This window comes from Atheta coriaria, unplaced genomic scaffold (genome assembly GCF_025399875.1).
Source record: "Atheta coriaria isolate IRGN ID8LTWV9N9 unplaced genomic scaffold, Caltech_Dcor_3.1 hic_scaffold_8_pilon, whole genome shotgun sequence".
In the NCBI taxonomy this organism is placed as follows: domain Eukaryota; kingdom Metazoa; phylum Arthropoda; class Insecta; order Coleoptera; family Staphylinidae; genus Dalotia; species Dalotia coriaria.
Window position 1 is genome coordinate 8,603,425 of NW_027045450.1, and position 23,069 is coordinate 8,626,493.

The 23,069-nt window shown below is 37.4% G+C and overlaps 1 protein-coding gene across 1 annotated transcript in view; it reads left to right on the forward strand.

Annotated features, from left to right (window-relative positions):
- Positions 1–391: 391 nt before the first annotated feature.
- LOC135797446 (lachesin-like) overlaps positions 392–23,069 on the forward strand; it is a 30,698-nt gene continuing 8,020 nt past the window's right edge. Inside the window, exons 1-4 of the mRNA XM_065309811.1 lie at positions 392–421; positions 10,904–11,111; positions 20,046–20,204; positions 21,770–21,898. Coding sequence (XP_065165883.1) covers positions 392–421; positions 10,904–11,111; positions 20,046–20,204; positions 21,770–21,898 — 526 coding nt within the window. The remainder of the gene's footprint in view (positions 422–10,903; positions 11,112–20,045; positions 20,205–21,769; positions 21,899–23,069) is intronic.

Below are 23,069 nucleotides of genomic sequence, written 5' to 3' on the forward strand. Positions count from 1 at the left end.
AAATTAACTACAAATTTACATTAAATTTATTTTGCGTGCTCAAAAGTGCACTTTTGTATTTACTAAGACGAAGTCATAACGTTATTTTAGAGAAAAACATTGATTTCACTAAAAACTAAAATTTAATTAAATACCTTTTAATTAATTTGTTAAATAAAGAAAAAACATGTTTTCACGTCTAAATCTTAATAATCCCTAATTCAACACATCATAAACCGAAATCTTACATTTTAAATTTCCCGACGTGCCAAAAACTCTGCGCGTGACAGCAATCGCAGGACAAAACGTCCTGAGCATCCTTTCGCACGCAAACGACATTCAAGATGCTAAAACTTCAGTGCTTTTTCGCTCCCAATCGAAGATATCCGTCGAATTGGTCGCAAAGTGGAAAATGTCCTACGATTTCCACTCCAGTCCTAACGTAAGCTTTTTCCAGCATTGACGGGGTGGATAAAAATTTCTTTGTACTCGACGTGTCTGATGTATTAAAAGCTCGCAGAGTGTCGAATCCGACAAGATGAGATTAATAAACCATCAGGATAACAAAGCACCAACTAAAACTTTTTATTTTCAGAATATTTTTGTCTACACTACACTTAAAAAACAAATGTCAAATATAAAAAGAAATTAAAATCTTGTATGATTATTTGTAATGCATACGGATCCTTTTGATTTTCGTCCCATTTTCGTATTTTTAATGAGTCGCATGCATTCGTAGTGTGTGGCGCGCGGTACTACTTAGCGTTTGGTGCTGCATGAGCGAAGCTTCCTTTAAAGCCGAATGTACTACAGATTACGAAAAACGTCAAGAGGGGTTGCAGCCGGCTGAGAGGGTTGACGAAGAAAAAAAATAACACAGACTGAAGATCGGTGATGAATGACGGTGGCTTTTCCAAGTGCTATGGGTCTTCATTTATATTACAGCTAACAACCTGACATCAACCCTCAGCGCACCCTTAAAACTAGTGACAATATTGATGATTTGATGATTTTATGATATCTATCAAATTTTGAGGTTAAATTATGCGTGAAGAATTAGGATCGCGAATGATAAATTATGAAATCAAGAAAATATGGGTAAATTTAGGTTTATGTGGTTGTAATATTGAGTTATGGGTTGAAATTGATTATTGGAATTCGCTTGATAGTCTATAACCTTATTAAAAGTTATAATTAATCAAACTTTGTTGAACCGATAAAATTCAAAATTGTTAGTGTCCAATGTTAAATTTATTAGTAGCAGACGGCGGGTTCTAAAACCAATAGCAGTAAAATTTGGTTAAATGATGCTTTTACCTGTTTTAATCTGTTGTAATGCGAAACATTTGTGTTTTGTCCATTAAATTGAGTTGATTTACGCGTTGGGTTTATTAAATTTTTTAAGTTCATCGGGGTGAATTGCGTGCTTAATTTTCGGGGTTTATCACCACTTAGATACACTTACCGCTAATTCGACCCTATTATGTTGTGAAATATGAATACCTCTCGGATTTAGTGGCCGCAAAGGTCAGAATCATACCGAATACTAAAACCACCACAAAATCATCCCTTAAATATTAAATATCAACTAAAATTTTATTTTTTAATGTTTTTACACATTTGAATAAAATAATATAATGACGAGTTGATGGAAAACTTTTATGAAAATTTTACTACCCTTCATAGCGTAGCGCAGATTTTTCTTATTTTCTACTTGGAAATTTAACATTCAACATTCCGCCATTTCAACATTCAAACTTGTCTCTTGGTCGTGGTTTTCCTCTTGGTTTTTCCACCCTCTTTCCACCCCCGTCGTCGAGGTGGACACAACGCGACAAGCGTCTCCGCATGCATGGATGACAATGGGCAGGCAAACGGGCGATCGCGCTCCGTCGACGACCGTCATCCGGAGAGGGCGCGCATCTTCCATTATCCGCTCCACAGCATCGCAACCTCATTTTCTCGACCGTTGATTTCGGCCCGTCGCTTGCTTCTTCCGCAGCACCGGGGGAAGGGTTTTGCGTTATTCACTCTTTTACAGCCATTGCCTTTCACTCATCGCACCTCATAAAATATTATCCTGTTCTCGATTCATTGAGGTTAATTTTTCTCATATTACAGTTTCCTGTAAATTATACAAACAGATATTACAGTTTTCTGTAATTTTGAAAACATTTAGGTTATGCTTAAGTCATGAAAACAAGTTTCCCGAACGTAAACCGAAGTAAACTCGAAGTGAAAGCTCCACTTCACTTCGTTTATTCGTAATTTGCGCCGATGAAGAAAGACGCTGTTAGAATTGTCTCTCCCTGAGAGGGATGCTACACAATCCGCCCCTTCTCCGTTAATCTGCAGGCATTTAGAGGTAACAGCTTTTATATTGTGAAGCCGGAGCGTTGATAATCAATGCGAACTTTTTCCATTTACTCAACACCGATGAACAAGACGCAAGACACAAGTGAGCTTTTTTACCCCCACCACTCTCACAAAAAACAGATATTAATCCGTTGTTGTATTATCTAATTTATAAAAATAAACGCGCGATGTTTGCTTGTTTAATTTCCTAATGCATGTTAAAGCTCAAAGCGCGAAAACTTGCAAGTGTGGTAATCGATAGCGATTCGTTTTGTTTATGTTTATGTTGCGCTCGCTTGGAAATTTACATGCCGCATAGTGCAAAGTTGTGTCGATCCCTCGCAGCGCCGAATGTCAGGGTGCTCATTATGCGCGCGTACCGCGAAAGCTCGAAAGCTCGCCGCGTTTTATCCGCCGCAGCAATCGATGGCGCAAACCGCTCATGAAACAGTTAGCAAGCCGAACAATGCCATTATCACCAGTGACTATCATCCCGAAATTACATCCCTTATAATTATTCATTCGGCCGCCATTTTGGGTTAATTCACTAAATTGATCCTGTCACACATGAAAAATTAATTTTTTTCCAAAACAAAAACATTTCACATTAAAAATTTGTTGAAATAAAAAAACCACCCTTAGAAAGAAAAATCAAGATTCAAGAGGGTGGTTTTTAGGGGTTGAGAGGATGACTTCGTGCAAGGGCTTATAATCTAATAACGACAACGTTGTAATCAAGCGAGCGAAGTAACAAGCGTTTTCTAACCTTAAAATTCCTAACAAGCTGCCTCTTTCCGGTTTTCCGTTTTCCGGTTTCGCACGTAGTGTACAAGCGGCGTGCAGAATTACATATTGCCGGGCGACGTCTTCGTGGGTGGTCGCCGTAAACGAGTTGCGAACTCATCTCGGCCCCGGCTCGGGCTGTCATCGCGCATTCCAAGGACGAAAGTTGGACGATACAATTAAAATTTGTGACGAGAAAAACAATTTTCCGAATTGCGTTATGTGGAATTTCGCTCGTTTTACGACGAAGCGCGCGCGCGCGTTTTACGCGACGGTTTTTCTCCTGTTGTTGAGTTGTATGCTGTGTTTGGAGTTTTTCCGGTTCGGTTTTTCCGGTTGCTTATTTTGTGCTTCACGTTGCGGCAGCGACTGATGTTTAATTACGATCCACTTCTCGCACGGATTCGAAAACTCTCGTAATGCAATATCCTTGGATGCAGGCAAGGATTTTACAACATTGTTTCCGGTTTTAAAAGAAAAACTAATTTTATTATGCTTTTTATTGTAAATTCAAAATTTTATTTTTAAGTGATGAACACAGATGTCACACACTTTTCACTGTCACGTTTTTATTTCCCTCTGAATGTTTTCTTGCATTATTGGAAATGTGAGCAAAGGGGGCGGTTGATTTATAGCATTCGCGATTACTACGACACATCATTCCTCATTCTATCATCGAAACGTGCAGTTTATTAAAAATCATTTGCATATGTGTTTTAAATCACATTTTGATGTTTTATTTTTATTTTTAAGAAAAATCATTTTTTAAATTTTGAAAATTTAAAAGAAACGCAGACTTCCGGAATGGCCATGTGGTGGCGGTTGAAAAGCAACGCCGGGTGTTTATAATGTGGTTTCGTGGCCTCGTTCGGCCGCTGCTGGCTCCCATCTCAACTTCTCCACAACGATAGATAGATGCGCTCGCCGCCCGGCGCCTCCACCATCCACAATCTTGTAAAATTTTAATTAGTTATTCCACGTGCATGTAATCTATAAATTTCTTTCACCCAAAGCTGTTTTACATGATATTCTATTATTTATCGCTAAACTTCAACGCCTAAGCTGTATTTAATTATTTTTAATTTTCTGTTTTTTTTTTCCTTGAGAAAATGTAACAAAAGGTATATTTTTATTTTGATTGTGCTCGAAGTCGTTAACAACGTTACGAATTAAAACGTGAGTCGTGTTAGATGGGTTGCCGACAATGGTAGTGCGGCGACGACGGAGCAAATTAATAATCTCGTCGATTGGGGGCCAGCGCTCGTGATTAGCTCGTAAATCCGTGTGCGGGATGAACGGACCGAGAATGTGCGCCTGTAAACGGCCCTCGCGCGCACAAATAAACGCCCCGGCGTTGATTGGGACTGAAGCCGTGCGTCGACGGCGGCGGCCGCACGCGTCGCCACGTATTACCGTCGGATTGATTGTGAAGGCGCCGGGCAACCAGTAAAAGAACGCATCTAACAAGCTAACTACCTATAACCTACCCAATTCCACACAAAACAAAAATCCTTAAATTGATGATGAAATTAGATACAAATTTAACCCATAACAAAATTACTTCTCAAATTTCCAAACAAAATTGCTCTTTAATTTTTTTTTATTTTTAAGATACACACTGTATAAATTATTGTAGAATGTAAAGAACGTCGGATTTGCATTCAGGAATGCACAGCACTTATGCTCACATCCTGTTATCGTCATTATTAACTTTCAGTTTTACACGAATTCCATCCTAACCACAATGTCACACTATGATAGTGATTTTCTTGCGCGCTCAGCACTAAAATTACCAAAAGCGTGGTTTTCGGTGAAATTCGTGAATGTGCAAGGTATTTTTTAATTAAGTCACACCGCTTCAACGCGATGTAATACTCAAGCGTGGTATGATCGATGTCTGGCTGCTACCGTCGCACCTGCCGAAAATGAACTTAAATCATATTTTAATCTGAGTTCATTACACGGTCATTTCACTCGACGGCATATTCCAACTGCTTTTGACAAATGTTCATTGAGCAAAACTCCGACATGAATAAATTTAACTTTTTTGAGGAAAATATGACCAAAATTTTAACATCCACCCAGTACATTTTTTAAATTAAATATATTATTTATAATTATAATTAATATTTTTGTGAAGAAATTTTTATTTTAATTTTTTATAATGAAACTATGACTAAATTTATTTTTCCCACTTGGTACATTCGTATGCATGTGTTTTCTCTGTGATTCGATGCAGTTTAAGAGTGGATTTTGGCGGCACGAGTTTCCCCGGCCGGCGAAAGCCACTCGAACATGACTTCACTCGGAGCTGGGGAGTCGTTCGATTGCTTGATTCCAGCCGCCGCCGGCAGCCGCCCCACGCTCCGCCAATGCCGCCGGTTACACATGTCGCACCCATGCACTCATGCATTCAATACACATGAATTTTTTTAACTTTATAAATTACAAAATAAACATTACTCATAGCAATACAACCGGAAGTTGTACACTTACACAGAGCAGAGTAACTAATCTGAAGATTGAGATTATGTCGAAAAGAAACGAAATTTATTCAATACCAAGCTGGAAATAATAATAAAAAAAAGTTCTGCATCGTCGTGCATAAGAAAGCATTCGGAATTCTGTGAATAAAAATCGAAATGCCAGACGGATAACATCCGACAAAGAAATCTGCCTCTACTGCCTCTACACGCTGCCGCCCCCTGCTTTGCAATCGGACTCGGTGTCCTTGATGTTTTCGTACTATTTCCCTCTTCACATAGAGCAGAAAAAATCTTCTACACACACACAGACACATAACTTACATCTATATTTATATACATACATACAAATACATACAGTGCGTTTGTGTAGATGTGTGTGCGTAACACGCACACATGAAACATATGCGCATCCAATACTTGCGTTCGAGGCGATATAATAAAAATCCCAATTCCCCCCGGGTCTGTATATCTTCAAGATCAAATACTTAATCAGGAAGTCGATGGGAGTAACGACCACTACATTCAACTTCCAGCCAGGACTACAGCCATACACAGATGTAACTGAAACTAAAATTGTACAAGCATGACAACAGGACGAAATAAGTTACAATATCATGAAAATATTATTGTTGGAATTTGATTTGAAAATTTTCATATTAAATCTGGTTTTTAGCTTCTTTTATCAGTTTTATTATATTACTAGCTTATGTCAATTTCTACTGCATTGATTAATTGACTGTAGCGCCACCTGGTGAGCAGTTACAACGAAATTGATAATAAAATCGAATTCTTCTCATAAAAATACACAAATAAACCAATTTTCAGCAAAATTATAGAATTTGATATATTGCAGCGCCACCTAGCGGAGAACAGCAACGAAAATAACCTAAAAACCTTTTCCACACTACAATACATACACATACCAATTTTTATGCCAATCGGTTCAATGGTTTTCAAGTTATAAAAGAACAAACATACAAAAATCCATTTAGGATTAGATTGATTAAATAATTGCTCAAAACTTATACAATTACAATCGATTGGTCATTATTAAAGTGTAAATCATGCAAAATGGCCGCCAAAAGCCCTGTGCTCGTAAATTAACGAATTTGTCTAAAACTACACAAATTCAACACAAATCCCAACTCGCCTAAAATTGTTTACACAAAGCCGAAATGTGATAGTAAAATAAACACATCACTATTCAAAACTGCCGGATAACAGTATGTAATTACCAGCAACACTAATTAGTTGCCGTGATGTAATTAATACCAACTGTTTAACGTGATCGCCCAAATTGCTCGCCAATCGATAAATCCGATAAAAAATCAACGAAACGAAATTGAGACACCGAGAAAAAAATGTTGGAGTGTTTGAGCTTTCGAAGCTTTTCCAGCTTCTTGCGTTATCTCGCAACACTCCTGCCACAAAAACGTCGCTTGTAAAGACGCTTGTAAAGCACAAGACGACGAAAAAAAAACTTTCCGGAATAAAGAACAATGTTCGTAAAGTTTGAATCTTTCTGAGAACTTGAGGACTTGAGGACTATTCGTAGTGATTTTTTTTTTTGTAAGACGCAGGAAATATTTTTGCGTTTATCTGTTGCAATGTGACTTGACTAGGTCCTTGACAAGCAGGAACTATTAACAACTCAATTCGGAACAAACGCGCTTTGTGCACGAGCGCGAAAAGTGGTAATTGTGTCGTCATTGACAAAAACTCGCCGCCGCCTTGTCATCTGACTCGCGACACTGCACTAAGGGTGGTTTTTGAGGGTTGTGTAGATGGGGAATGCCGCGTCGTTTTAATTGAAGTTAATAATTCAATAACGAACAGGACGATGAGACAACCAGACAAGTCTTGTCGACAAGCCGACAGCTTTCAACGAGCGATGCAAATGAAAGATACGAAATGAAACGTAATTCAATTATTTTATTTTATTTCGTGTAATTTAATTTCATAAACAATTTTTAAGAACTAGCTTTAACCCACGACTTGCTAGATGGCGTTAAAGTAGTCATATAGGCCGATGCAGATTATTGGCTAAACAATTTTTTTATTTTATTTCAAAAATAATTTTTTTTATTAAATAAAAAGTAGCCTATAACTATTCCGGGACCAATAAGAATATGTGTACAAATTTTCATGATGATCGGTTAAGTAGTTTTTGCATGAAAGTGTAACAAACATCCGGACTTTATAATATTAGTAGGGATTGCAAAATTTTTAAGGTTATGTATGTTTTGAGGTGTGTAAAATATTTGGCGACACCACATCGATTCCGATTCGGGTGGATTGAATCGGCGCGTGCCAAGACAAAGCCGCGTGCGATATCCGCTGGCACCGGGACCGTCTGCCGCCCCCGACTCTCTCTGCCGCCGCCGAATACGTCGCGCCGCCGCGGATGGAAATTTACTACCTTGTTTACCACTTATCCGCGTTTACACACGACGAGCGGCGGCGGCGGCTGCCGCCTCCCTCTTACATCTCGCGACCCGAATCGAATGAAAGCACAACGTTTGCGACTGCGAAGCTCAAAGCTGCCGAAAGTCCTCTAAGCTTTACCAAACTCACAAGTCCACCCAGTAGGTTTTGCCGCCTCCTTGGAATGCGGAATGTGAATATCTCTCTCTCTCTCTCTTACTCTTATTTATAGAGAGCTAAAGGATCGAAAGATGAAAGCACACTTTTAATACTTGCATTCGTGTTTTTCGTGCGGCTATGCTCGTGTTATTATCGTCCGCATTCTTTTCGCAGCAGGAGCAGAAAAGGACGAGGGTGAAATAGGGTTATGTACAACCAAGGGGGTTGAATGCGGTGAGACTAGGATCACTAGGAGTTGGTTTGTGTTTGGGAACATGACTCGACTGATTACGACGCCGGCAGGCCATCAGCTAATCAAATCAGGACTCGTGTTTGTACACGCATCCTTTGGCAGGACTTTTACTTAGTTTTCTTTTCTTCCTTGCACGTAAAACAAAAACTTTTTGTGTTAAACATCTTAAATAATCAAAATAAACAAAAAAAAACTAATATTTAAATTTTATATCATGATCCTGATCCTGATCTTGTTCTAGGATAATAACTAAAATGTTTATGATCCGCTGAAAAGTTTTCGTTTTAGTTAATGCACTTTTTATTTTATTGTCGCTGCTCGCTGATTGGATGTTTTTCTTGTGTTCGTCGTGATCCTGGATCACAATTTGCAATATGTGAAATCGAGCGCGCACCAATACACGAGCGGCGAATAAATCGAACGGAAACATGTTTGAGGACATTGCTGCCCGGCGCCTCCACAATATGCACAAACATGTATTAGTTAACTGTATCGTTGTGTCAGTGTGTGTGGCGGAAAACGCACGTCGATAATTTAATGAAATGGCTCATCCCAAATGGACCGTATATTTTTTATCAGCCATTTCGTCAAACTGCACACAATCATAAACCGACGCACAAAGTCACGTGGTGTCTTTTTCTTTGCAAAACAAACAAACAAATTTATATAATTCATCAGAACACAGCCAAGATATGGAAATTAACTGCGTAGCGAGTTTCCGAAAAACCGGAAAACCGGAAAAACAAACAGAAACAAATATTGGTAATTGCCGGCGACAGGAGAAAATTAAATTAATGTTTACGCAACTATCAGAAAACTTTCACTCCTTACTTTCGTCCTTCGTGTCCCCTGTTTGTCCTCGAAAGTCAGCAGTTTTTATCTTTCCCGGAATCGTAAACAACATTTGATATTTTTGAAGTAGATCACTGCAGGAAAAAAAAAACTTGTTTAAAATCTGTCAGAAAAACGTTCGTTATTTTTTTGCAGGCCGCTTTTTTCCGGTTTGGTTTTTTTCGGTCAATTTGCCGCATTTGCATTTATATTTATGTTCGCTCGACGCCGCGTGCCGTCGAACGCACGAAATGACCCATACATATTTATATATATATGGCATTCAACAGGTTTACGCTATTAACAATTAATTTCGTCCTCGAACGCGTGTATTAAACATGTTTTTATTTTCAACTTGTAAATTCTCAAACATTTTTTAGATTTTATTTTGTTATCATAGATGGCGTTAGTGTAGCATGTCAATATATGCATGCATAACCAAAAATGTTATGTAACATATGCATAGCATTGTTTTGCGATAGTTTGGCACAGTTATCGATATTCACTGCGAGTGTAAAACATCGATGTGAGTCGTTCTTTTGTGCATAGCGATTTTAATGACGATTTTTATTCGGCTGCGGCGCATATAAAGCGGATATGTGTGTTTTATAGTTGAATTTGGTTGAATTTTTAGATGTTTTCGTCGACTTGATGCGAGTTTCACGTTTCGTAATAATAGTCCGAGCTGGAGGCGAAGCCAAAGTCGAAGTCTCGTCGACCGAGTTTGCCTTCTTTGCATTCCGGACGCGCGAAACTTATACCTGACCTAAAAACTGTTTTCGAACAGTTTCTGCATTGTTAATTTATACATTTATACGCTTTTATTACATTTTGTATAATTTTTTGCTTGTTTTAACTGAAAATTTTGCAAAAAATAAAATTTTTAGAAAAAAATTTCAAAAAATTGAAAAAAAATACAAAAAATTAATTTTTTGGAAAAAAATTGTAAAATAATATTTTTCCTCTTTAGACCTATAAATTTTATATCAATAAATATTTTTTCAATTTTTAAAATTCATAAAAACTCAAATTTTGCAAAAATCTGATTTTTTTTTCATTTTTGCAATTTTTGCGAATTTTACAGAGAAAAAACCCAGTGGCAAAGAAAAAATAAAAGATAATTGACTGGCTGACTGCAGCGACACGGCACGATGGGCACAAAGTGTCAAAAGACGGCGTAAATTTAATTTATCTCGCCTAACAAGATTATGCGAAAAACATCTAAAAATTCAAATTAGCCATCCGCGATGCGTGACGACGCCTGAAATATGTGTCTCCTAACTAACTCATTAATAACGGCCCCGGCTTTGATTAGATCAACCTGGCGATTCATTTTTCCACTGCTTTTAACCCGAACGACATAAATTCCCAAATCGCAGCCGTAGGACTTAACAAGGTGATAAATCACAAGGGGATTAATATTATCGAGGATTAATACGGAAACTTTACGCAATCTCCACAAGAAAAAAAAAAGATTAAGTTGTAAAACGATAAAATAAAACATTAAACCATCCACACATTTCTTTACTTCTAAGATTTGTGTATTCGTATGTTTAAGGATTTGTAATCTTAATAGTCCTGATATGTCCTGAAATTTATCCTCTGACTTTTGTGTGTTGTTTGTTGTTTTCAGGTGGCTTGGATGCACTTCGAGCAATCCGCGATCCTCACCGTACACAATCACGTGATAACGCGGAATCCTCGCATCAGCGTCACGCACGATAAGCACCGCACGTGGTTCCTGCATATCAGTAACGTGCAGGAGGAGGACAAGGGGCGGTACATGTGTCAGATAAATACGGTCGTCGCCAAGACGCAGTTCGGCTTCCTGCACGTTGTCGGTAAGTCGAAGCTCTGTTTTATCGACGCACGCCTTCCATCTTGTTTTCCACGTTATCCTGCCAACATATTGTGTTTTTTCCATTCTCTCTCGTGCGACGTGAATAAAAACACTTTCGAGTCGGTGGAATTGTTGCGAAACGTGGAAACGTTTTCCGCTGCTGAATTTCATTTAATGCTCCCGACGTAATATGTCACTTGTCGTTTGCTTGTAACATGTGTGGCAGCCGAACAACCCTCTCGCGAGGCGAAGGATCAAGAACGAGATGCAAATGCATGCAATAACGCACATGTGCGAAACACTCGCGAACACCCTCCAAGGCATGCATTTAAACCTACTAATTTTCTCAAGGATATAAGAAGAAACAAAAATCAAAAATTTCAAAATTTAAATTTCAAAATTTTCAAATTTTAAATTTTAATTTTTCTTCCCATAAATTTAAAAATTTAAAATTTTATGTTTCAAAATTTAAAATTTTATGTTTCAAAACTTAAAATTTTATATTTCAACATTTCAAATTTTATATTTCAAAATTTCAAATTTTATATTTCAAAATTTTAAATTTTATATTTCAAAATTTCAAAATTCAAATTTCAAAATTTCAAAATTCAAATTTTTAATTTTCAAAATTTTCACCCCCAAAATTTCACAATTCCAACCTTTAAATTTAAATTTTCAACCCTTAAATATACTTTTTATACCTAATTTTCTCCAAAAACATTTACAAATTTTCTTTTTAAATTTTCACTAAAAAAACAACCCCTTTATGACTTTAGACATCATACCAATTAAGAAACTGCTGTTCCTCGTCTGAATATCACCCCTAAAGATCTAAATGAAACTGTTCCAAGCACTTTCAACCGCTTATCCGCTGAAATTCTTTCCACTACAAATTTTTATCCGTCCTGAGCAGATAAATCTCAAATTTTAATCCAAAGTATACTTAAACTTTAATACATCCCTTGCGTGAGAGGGTGAAAATTAATATTTCAATAATACTTGCGTTCGCGCGATGATACGAAACAAGATTTACGGCGCTTAGGGAAGTTGCTCGCGTTGCTGCGCCGCCATTAAAACCAGAAACAATCTTCAAACGGAATTATAAGTGAAGTTTGAAACAGTAATTTCTTAATTAACAACTGCGACCTCATAAGTTATTGTTCATCTGCTGCCGCTGCGGCTGCCGGCGCTGGGAGAGAAGAATAAGACACAACGCAATGGCACAAACGCAAACTGCGCTGGGTGAAGGAGTTTTTGGTGGAGGCGCCGGGAATGACTGTTGCGCACACGCGAAAAGTCGAACGTCTTTGCGGCACGCAAAAAAGCCGGCGGCGAGCGACGCTCGTAATTAATTGCGATACTTTTCTACCCGCAACGAAATTATACAATCGGAAGTTTTCTTCAAGCCGCCTCCACACCCCTGCCAGCTTGGTAACTTCTTCAACTGCTTGGGATGCTTGGGAAAAGTTTTTTGGAAAAAATACTGATACCTGTGAAACAATCTTGAAACACAGGCAGAATATTCATGTTTATTTATATACAGGGTGTTTTAAAATTTTGACCCATAATTTCTAGTTTTTGGAAAAAATTTAAGAAAAATTTGAATTTTTAGAAAAATTTGCAAAAAAATTTTTTTAAACATTTCTCAAAATTTTCTTAAAAGTTAATGATTAATAATAATATTTTAATAATATAATTTTCCGAAGCATTAAATTTCACAAAAACAATTTTTTTTTTTTTCAAAACTTTTTTTGCAAAAAAAATTATTTTTTGCTAATTTAAGCTTTTATTTCAATTTTTTTATAATACAACTTTGTTATAACAGTATTTCACAACTTTATCTCAAGTGTCATTATGCGAGTGCAAGCTTGGTACTAATTCTCCACCCTCCACCCACCCTTGAAGACTCTTAAAGATGTTTGCTTCCAGTTGTTTTGGTTGTTGCGCGCCGCCGAGGCAAAATTATAATTGCCCCACAGCAATTCGTCCTTATCTGATAAAAATCTATCTTCTTGCGAGCGCTCGACTTTATTCGCCGCAATAATTCTCGGCAACATTCAAGAAAACAAGCGCTTTTTGTGTCGCTGCGCCACAATCGCATTGATTTTTATTTTCTTGCCTTCGGAAAATATTTACGCCGTATAAATCATACGCAATGAAAAAAATATTAAAGCTAAATGGATTAGGGGATGAAACGAAAAAAACACGCACACGATGTAATTACGATAGTTAACCTAATAGCGAAATTGGCACCACATCAGAGGACATAAATCGCATCTGAATTTCAGGGTGATTTTTTTTTATTTGAGGAAAGAAAAAAACTACCCTTAACGTAAAAATACACAGGGATGGTTTTATTTTATTTTATTTTATTTACAACAAAACAAAATTATTTTTAAGAATAAAATTTTATTAAAATTACCTGAATTTAACCCAGGAAGTAATTAGGGGTGGGTTTTGATGGATGACAAATTAGCATATAAATTATTAATCTTATTACAGATTACGAAACGTCTGCGGCCGCATGTTTATTTATTAAAGTAAAAATTTGACTTTCAAATCGCGTCCGAAGCGGAGTTCAAAGTATCGGTTTCGCATTTTGCGCGGCTCAAAACAGATTTTCGGCATTAGGGGATCTCATCTGCTAATACTTAACCGCCGCCGCTTTCCACCGAGTGTTGCCCGCATCGAATTATCGACAATGGGGCAGTAAACCGCCAACTATCGGGGTAATTTCCCAAATACCGGATTATACATTGCTCAGGGGTGCAATAACAGATCAAGTTTCGATAAATCTACTTTATCTACCCCCGTAACACTCAATAAAACATTTTGTTTATGTTTTATAAGATTTTTAGGTTAAAAATGGCCACCATTTTGTTTTCGGTTAGAAAAATCCATTTTTAAAACAAATTTTTATGTAAAATTAATTTATTTATCAGATGTATATTTTAGAATCTATATTTTGTTTCAAATATGGTCAAAATAGTGATATTTATATTAAGGGTAGTTTTTCCATCCCCCGAAAAGTGATGAATGCGGATATAAACGTTGATGTCAGTGTAGGATACTAAAGGAAATCGGCTTGTTGAATTTTTAACCGCGCACGTTTGCAGCGCTTTCATCGCCGCAACGCTGCTGAAAGGGTTGATGGTTTGAGTGTGCATGGGGGCGGGCGAGGGTTGAGTGTGGAGCTAGTTGCTGCGGTCGGCGTATGTAACGCGGGATGTAAACATTGTGGAACCTTTTACGACCGCCGCTCGGTCGGCACGCGCGAAATCCTAAACAAATAGCGCTTTTACGAGCCGCCCCCGCGGAGGGAAAACAACCCCTGCGATGATCGGGCAATGAGCGACTCACCTACTTCACTGCAGACGCAATAAAACTCATTAAATATGGTTGCGCGCTCTCAAATCGCAAATCTTATTCATCATTTTTAATAAAAAAACGTTTTTCTAAAAAACTACCCTTAAATATAAAATATTATCCAATCAGGAATTTAATCCACATCGTCGTCATCGAAAATTGATCATTTGTCTAACCAGAGGGATGGTTCACAATATGACAGCGTGGTGTGGTGAATTTAAGCTCCACCCCGGAGGCCGAGCGCCGCCAGCTTTGTTTTAAACCGCTTCGCACCGGATATGCGCCAAGTTATAGGTTAGGTACACACGCACGGTGCACAAATATTATCTTAGAGCATGTCGCGCGCGCGCCGCGCGGCGATGAGGATTCATTATCGATAGCTGCTAGTGATGTCAGTCATTTATTGAGACATCCCTGCCGCGCTGCATGCGGAATTAGGGGATGTGCGACAAGTTGGGACAAAGCGACCTGGTCCTGCAGTCAAAATCTTATCGCGGTGGCAGGTTATGCGAGGCTTTTATGATGTGGGTGATTTTAGGTTATAAACACATTTTGACAGATAGTTTAAAGTTGAATAACTCAAAATTTAAGAGGAGTAGGATAATGGGTAAAATGTCATTTTAAAGAGAATTTAATTGGGATTATTTTATGTTAATTTTATAAAATTGCATTAAGTAGATTTTGTTTTATAAACGTGTGAATAAAAATATTCGGGTGTATGCAAGTTTTGAATAAATTCAAAACATAATTTTAAAGCTAAATATCTCAAAATTTAAGAGGGGTAGGATAATGGGTAAAATGTCATTTTAAAGAAAATTTAATTTAGATTATTTTGTGTTAATTTTATAAAATTTTATTAAGCAGATTTAGTTTTATGCGAGTTTAAATAAAAATATTCTGGTGTATGCAACTTTTGAATAAACTTAAAACATAATTTTAAAGCTAAATATCTCGAAATTTAAATGTCCGATTTTAGCGAACAAAAGGTCATATTAAAAACAATTTACACGAGATAATTATATGTAAATTTCATAAAATTATATTAAAAGAATTTGGTTTTATACGTGTTTAAACAAAATTTATTTTTTAATTTTTGAAAGTTAAAAGTTAAAATCTCTCATAACTTTTAAACAAATAACGTTACAAAACAATTTTTTATTAAAAGTCGAATAAATCCCTCTATTTCAATATTTTAACCTGAAATCTACCCTTAAAAATTTTTAAGGGTTGAATTTTAAGTTTTTTGAAAATTTTTAATTTTTCTAAGTCCGGATGTAAATTTGTGAAATTCAATTAGGAAATGATATTAAATTTGGGAAGGTGAATCCTTGGGATGTTCGTGAAAGCCATTACCTGGTCAATTACATCGAATCGAAGCGGCGGTTTTCGAACTCTGGCCGGCGTTTATAATTGAAATCTGCGGGACGCGCCGGAATGCCCTTAAATCTAGTAATTGTCAGCTTTTGTGCCCGCCCCCGCAGAATGTGCGAGCTTCGATAATGCCTTCCTCTCCATTGTCGACGTCTCCCGACGCAAATCCACAAACACACAAAACCCTCCGCACTCTCCAACCACCTACAACTTTCACAGAAAATAGAACCACGAAGAGTAAAAGTAAAAGTTTCACTGTAATTTCGATAAAAGCACTTGAAAACATATGAATAACTTAATTTAAATTTTAAGGTTATAAAGGTATTAGAAAAGAAAAGATTTAAGCTGTTTTTATATTAGATAGGAAGAGAAATTTCTAAGGATTCTGAAAGGGTAGTTGTTAGACATCACAAAACAAACAGTTTCCGTCTGAACGAGAGTGAATGAGCATTGTTAACGCGCGTGACGACGCTAAACAGATAAACTGCGACAACTGCGACGTGTGATGCGCTAGAGGCGTTAGGGGATGCATTGCAACCCCTTAGATTTACTGATAGACCAGACGTGACCAAGGGACATTTCCTACAAGTAAAACTAAATAAAGAAAAAAACTTTTTTTCTTATCTTCACCTTTAAAACGCATTAAACTACTTTAGTCACGACCTTTAGTCACGGGGTAAAATTTTTGCCATAAGAAAAGCTTATTTGCATGTATCTAAGAGCAAAAAAAAATTTTCCCCTGGTTCTGAGATACAATAACTGGTATTTTAAACACGGACCGCTAAGACCGTGATTAAAGTACTTTAATCACGAGTTTTAGTCACGGGGTAAGACTTTTGCCATAGAATTAGTTCACTCGCATGTATTTATAACTATAAATTTTTTTTCTATGGTTTTGAGACATATTAACTGCTATTTTAATAAAGGTTCGCCAAAACCGTGACTAAAGTACTTTAGCCACACTTTTTAGTCACGGGGTAAATTTTTTTAAAATTTCAAATACAAAAACTTCAAAGTAAAAGTAAAATTAAACTGAAAAAATATGCTTAACGTTAAACGTGACTAAAGTGCCACTTCGCACACTTGACTCTTAAAATCCTATTTTGATCAATAAAAATTACAACTCAAATAAATTTTATGTAGATTGTGAATATTGTGATATTCTCCACCCTTGACAAGTTTTCCGGTTAAATCAGTTTGTATAACTAGACGAGTTTTGATGCATGATGTTCGACGACGTCGAGGGTCGTCCTTTCGTTCGCAACATGTGCGTCTCGTCCGCGCAGTCCCAACTTGTTAAATTATACGGGGAAGCATCTCCCCCTTCGCACGGTACGACCATGACAAAACCGTCAACCTCACTCCCCTGCTCCTCAACCCCAAATGCTCCTCTGCTCACCGACCGACTCTTTATGCAAGGCACGTTTCAGATTAGCCGCGATGGCCACTGAAATCACCTCGCCCAAAACCGCTGTCATACCGCACCGCACACCGCAACCTCAACCACCCTCTTCCCAACACACCGACATTGATCGACCTCGAAATTCTTCAAGAAAGCAAAAAATCAAAGTTTTCGGTTCAATCACTGTGTGAAATCCTTTACGAAGGTGTCTCTGATCACGATCAAAGACTGTTTTGCGTCCCGCTGGTGATATTTAGAAACTCAGACTTCCAGCGTATTGCATCACTAACCGCCTCGATTGGAACTCATCCATCTGTGACCATAATACTGGAAATCCTCTGAGAGAGTTAGAGTGGAGTGGGGGAAATCCGCTTCGAATCCGAATCACGTCACGCTCATGATCTCAACGTGACCATAGTTTTTGAACCCCGGGATGAATTAAATCGTAATCAGTAATAATATCCAGCTTTCGCTGCTGTGGGCATTCAATGAAAGGAATTTATTTTACACCCTCTTGCATCGTCTGCGTCAGCAGAAAAAAAAAACCAAGCGAACGAAAAACATCTTCACTCTTGCACGTATATTGGAGTTTGGAGTGTTTAGTATGGACGTGGCGTTGATACCTCAAGTGAAATGAAACGTAGAAACATCTTACTTTTATCAACAGCCGAGGAAATTCTTAATGAATTCGGGTAGTTAAAAAAGTTTGCGTCGGACGCACGCCGCGGCGAATAGTAATGCAGTGTCTACAATTCCAGAGTAAAGCTCTCCGAACACAGATGGACTCACAAACTTCACATAAGTTTCCTTTTTTCTATTATCTCTTCAACTGATGGTTTTATTGACTTGTACACAACCTCAAAACACTATGTGCAACATAACCTATTCTAACCTTAAAATAAACAGATGTTTATGAAGCATTTTCAACGTTCAAGAAGACAAAAACCAAACGCAGAGTTTAGGAGTGTTTATACTGTATATAAATACAAATACCAAACACCGGATGTCTGGTTGGACAAGCGGATATTATAAAAACCACCCCTAAATACAAAAAATGTGAAACAACCAAGACGCAGGTAGATCTCCAAGCAGAGGTTGAAAATAAAGTTATGTGAGAGATAAAAATGAGCGGTAGTTTTAGTTAACTTGCTTCCTTGAGTTGGAAGAGCTGAAGAGCTGAAGGGGTGGAACTGATTGGCCGACCGGAAGGGAATCGAAACAGGGCGAATGTCCCTCGCAATTTCGCAGGACGCACATTAAAGGTCCACTTGATTGCGGCCGTATTTCTTCTTCGACGTAGACCCGACCGTGAATTTCATCCCCCAACCCCCTAAACTTCCATCTAAGGGTGATTTCATTAAATTTCATCTCAATTTCTTGAAAATATTAATTTATACTAATTATTTCTTTGTAAAAATATAAATTTATCATATTTTGATGAGGGTTGTATTTAGGGGTAGTTTATGGTAATTTCACCAAGATGGCCTGTTGTGTGCAACCCCTACGTGCTTTGACTTAATTGAATTCTGAGTGATTATCACCTTGGCACCTGTTTGCGCAAACATAATTTTCGGCGATTTTCAAATTTCAATACACTACATGCCCTATCACCGCAATCGCGTTCCGGAAACAACCCTTAACTTTAACGGCGGAGTGTTGTTTGACTTTGAATTCGCGTAAAAATTTGATTCTTTCAAAAAGTTTCAGCCACATTGTGTACCTGGTGTAAACTCGGTGGGTCTTTCAATTCTTTGGAGATCGTTCGGTTTGTTTAAGGTAACTGGGAGACTGTTGATTTTCTAAATAATTAAACAATAACTTTGGTTCGGTTTCGACTTTCGACTTGGAAACGACTTTTATTTGAGTTTGTTTGGGTAAGAAAAAAAAGAAAAAGAGAGTTTTCATGGTTAAGGGTTGAAAATTTAAAATACACCCTTAAATTGTATTAAAATATTTAGTTTTAAATTAAATTGTTTATTTTTTTGTTGTTTTGACAAGATATTCAATAATTACTCTTAATTTAGACTAGTTTTTCTACTAAAGAAGGTTATAATTGAGGTTAGGTCATTACATAACCTAAAATTTAAAGAAAAAAATATTTTTCACAAAGAAAAAAATGTTTTTTTGCCATTTTACACTTTCTAAAACAATTTCTTCATGTTTTGAATACAATATTTCATCAACCATGTTAATATTAACCTAAAAACAATTAATTTTTACTTTCTGATAAGTTTTTATGTTATAAAAACGAATTTTAATCATTAAGGGTTGAAATTTTTGAATTTTTCTTTAAATTACATCAAAACATCACGTTTCAAATTAAATATTTTATTTGTTGATGTTTTTTGAAACTTTTATTGGCACACTATTTGTTATCATCCCCTATCTCTAGACATTCACCCCCTCACGCAGATTAAAGCATTATTACATTAGGGGAATACGCTGCGGATTAGATCTGCATGTTGTGCATGCTCCACATACTCGCGCAAAGCTCGAAAGCTGTTCGGAATCGTCGGCGTTTCCTGCGTTTTCCGCTTTCTATTCCTTTTTTCCGGCGCGCGCGCGCGCGCGTCGCTTGGATATTGCACGTCAGACGAACAACGAATTTCGGCGCCGCTTCTCTTATTTAATATTTTATCAAGTTATTTTTCTGCGCACACGGAGAAAAGTCAATTTCAGAAAATATTCCGGAAGTGGGTACTAACCGGAAAACTAGAAAACTAGAAATCCAACACATACACAAAAACATAACCTAACATAACTAAACCTAACCTAACTTTATTTCTATTTTTGCAGTTCCTCCAAACATTGACGATTCGCTAAGCAGCAGTGACGTCATTGTTCGTGAGGGCGCCAACGAGACGCTGACCTGTCGCGCCACCGGCTCGCCACAACCCAGCGTGAAGTGGAAACGCGACGATAACTCCAAGATCACCATAAACAAGACACTTACTGGTGAGTTTGGAGTTTCCTTTACTTCCCAACTCGCACCAAACATGTGTTGGTGGCGGAAACCGGAAAACTTTTTACTTAAGCCCACAATTACGATATATCGCCCGGATGCTTTCTCAGCACCTCCTCTAGAAGAAGATAAATTCAACCAAACACCTTTTATTTTACTTTACTGTTGACTTAAGTCAAAACAGGTAGTTTTTAATCATTTTAACATTATGTGTACGCATCGTGCCTTATCAGAGATTAAAATTTATCTCGTTTTACAAAAAGGTCGCTGTATAAACGGTAATTACACCCCTGCGATACGCCGACCCTCGTCGTGCGCCGCGCGGCAATCAACCACTCACTTGTCCCTGCTAATTAACAATTAAGTAATCCTCGTCGTCGTCGAGGGCGGAAAAAATGAACGAAAAAATACGAGCGCCACTCAACGGACGTGATTTTGACTACAAGTGTACGAGTACACTACAAGAGAGGAGAAAGAAAAAAAAAACGTAAATTAAAAGGCGACCTGCTCGTTGACGAAAATTTTCAGCACCGAACATGGTTATTATGAAATTCAGGGGAATATATTTCGTATGCGCGACAAAGGACGCAGGACGCAAGTATAGTTATCGACGTTTTCGTTAAAAAACTGTCATTTCCGGCACGTGTTGGCTTCGCTTCGAGAAAACTAACAAATCGAACAGATGTCACTTGCATTTTCGTCACCCGTACGTGTATGCATATGCAACCGTCCTTAAATTTTACATTTTAAGATTGAAGTATGAATTTTCAATATTTACAAAATGAAAAACAATTTTTTTTGGATATAAAATAATATATTAAGTCACAAGTGGCTAAATGGCGACTTTACTCACGGGATTGATAAAGCAATTGAGTGTTAAACAAAATTTAGCCACCTGATGTTTACGATGATGCTTTTTTCTACTTTCATTCACCCACAAGTTTTACCCCGTGACTAAAACCCGTGACTAAAGTATTTTAGTCACGACCATGGCTAAAGTATACTTTTTGTGTCCAAAAACCGTGAAAAATTAAAAAAAAAAAAATTTAAAATAATTTTTATAACAATTCATCTATATGAAAAAAAAAATAAGGGTGGAAATCTTATAGGGTGTTATTTATGTTATTTATGACCTCGTAAAAAACTTAAACCATCGTCCGAGTATCAATAAGTCGCACTCGACCGCACTCCGACACCACTACCCCACTAACACAACCTGTTTCCAATAGGGGTGGTTTCCATTTTCAGATAAACCATGAAAAAACAACGAAACGCAAATTCGATACGAATAGTTATGTAAACGGTGTTCAATGTTCAACATTCCTCCCAAAACGTAGTTGTAAATATAGGGGTGGTTTTTCTGTATATTTATATGTGTGTATTTGTGTATGTGTACAACGTTCGGCACGTCCATAATAAAAGTGATATTCATGGCGCGTCGCTCGTCCTGAAGGTGTCGATGTAAACGCAATAAAATAAAGCGCCTTTTGTCTCTCGCCCACCCCTTTAGTCACATGCTCTGATGCTGTGTGTTTGTTTCATGTATGTGCACGCGCAGTCGTCGAGTGGGAGGGCGACACGCTGGAGCTGACGCGGATCTCTCGTCTGGACATGGGCGCTTACCTCTGCATCGCCAGCAACGGCGTGCCGCCATCAGTCAGCAAGCGGATCAAAGTCAGCGTCGATTGTGAGTATATGATCCATTGTAACCTTAAAAATTTAAATTTTATAGATTCACACAGTATAAATCTATTTATTTATAAAATATTTTATGATTTAATTAACTTAGAAACGAAAAAAAAAATTTAAAGAAAAATTAGTAAAAGTAGCTAATAATTGAGGTTATGGAGATAGATTACCTCAATTGAGGTTAGTAACATAACCTTAAACTCAAAGATTTAATATAAATCATCAAAATTTACCAAAAAGTTAATTTTTCATTTAAAAAAAACATTTTTAACCATTTTACAGTTTTTTAACAATTTTCTGGATGTGCTACCCACAATGTTTTGTCACCCATGTAAATATTAACCTAAAACACAGTTTCTACTTCATGTAGAGTTGTGAAACAAACAACAAACGTATATTTCTATTTGTTTCCAACATCCGCAGACTATAAACACAAAGAAAAGCTTGTTGTGGTGTTGCAAGGGGTAGTTTTGCATTTCTATGTTTTGCATAAATTAACATGCATTGTCTCACACCCGCTGCAATGCACTCCACGACTGTCACCTGTCAAAAACTAAAAATTTTCATCTCTAAAAAAATTTTCAGATGTTTGGCGTGTTGATTTCGCTTATTGCACGTCACATCAATAAAATTAATTGCAATACGACACACACACACCCCCACAACGACATAATACGCATCCCTGTGATTAATTGATTATGTATTATAAGCCGGCCGCGCTTTGTTTTCGATAGGTGCACTTTGCTGAAGCACATACTCATAGACTCGACACAAAAACACAACAAAGCACACGCGGCGTGCAATTCAATACTCCACAATCAAATTTATACAGAGTGTTCACAAAAACTAAAAAAAAATTATGTGGTGATGTATTTTATGTAACATGTGGCAAGTATAAATTTTTATACAACAATTAAAAACGCGGGAGAAAAAAAAGAGTCACCCTTGGACGGCGTGACAAAATTTGTGTTAAATACGCACGGCGCATATATAATTTAAGGGTGATTAATGGTGACGCTTCGGTGTGGCGTGTAACATAAACCGCGCGCACATCCCACACATACACCCCCGGAACAACCCGTACTTAAAACACGTATCGTGTGGAGGTGTAATGTGCGCTTTGGTTTCGGCTTTGCAGCGCCATTTATCCAATGATCTGTTTGGCTGAA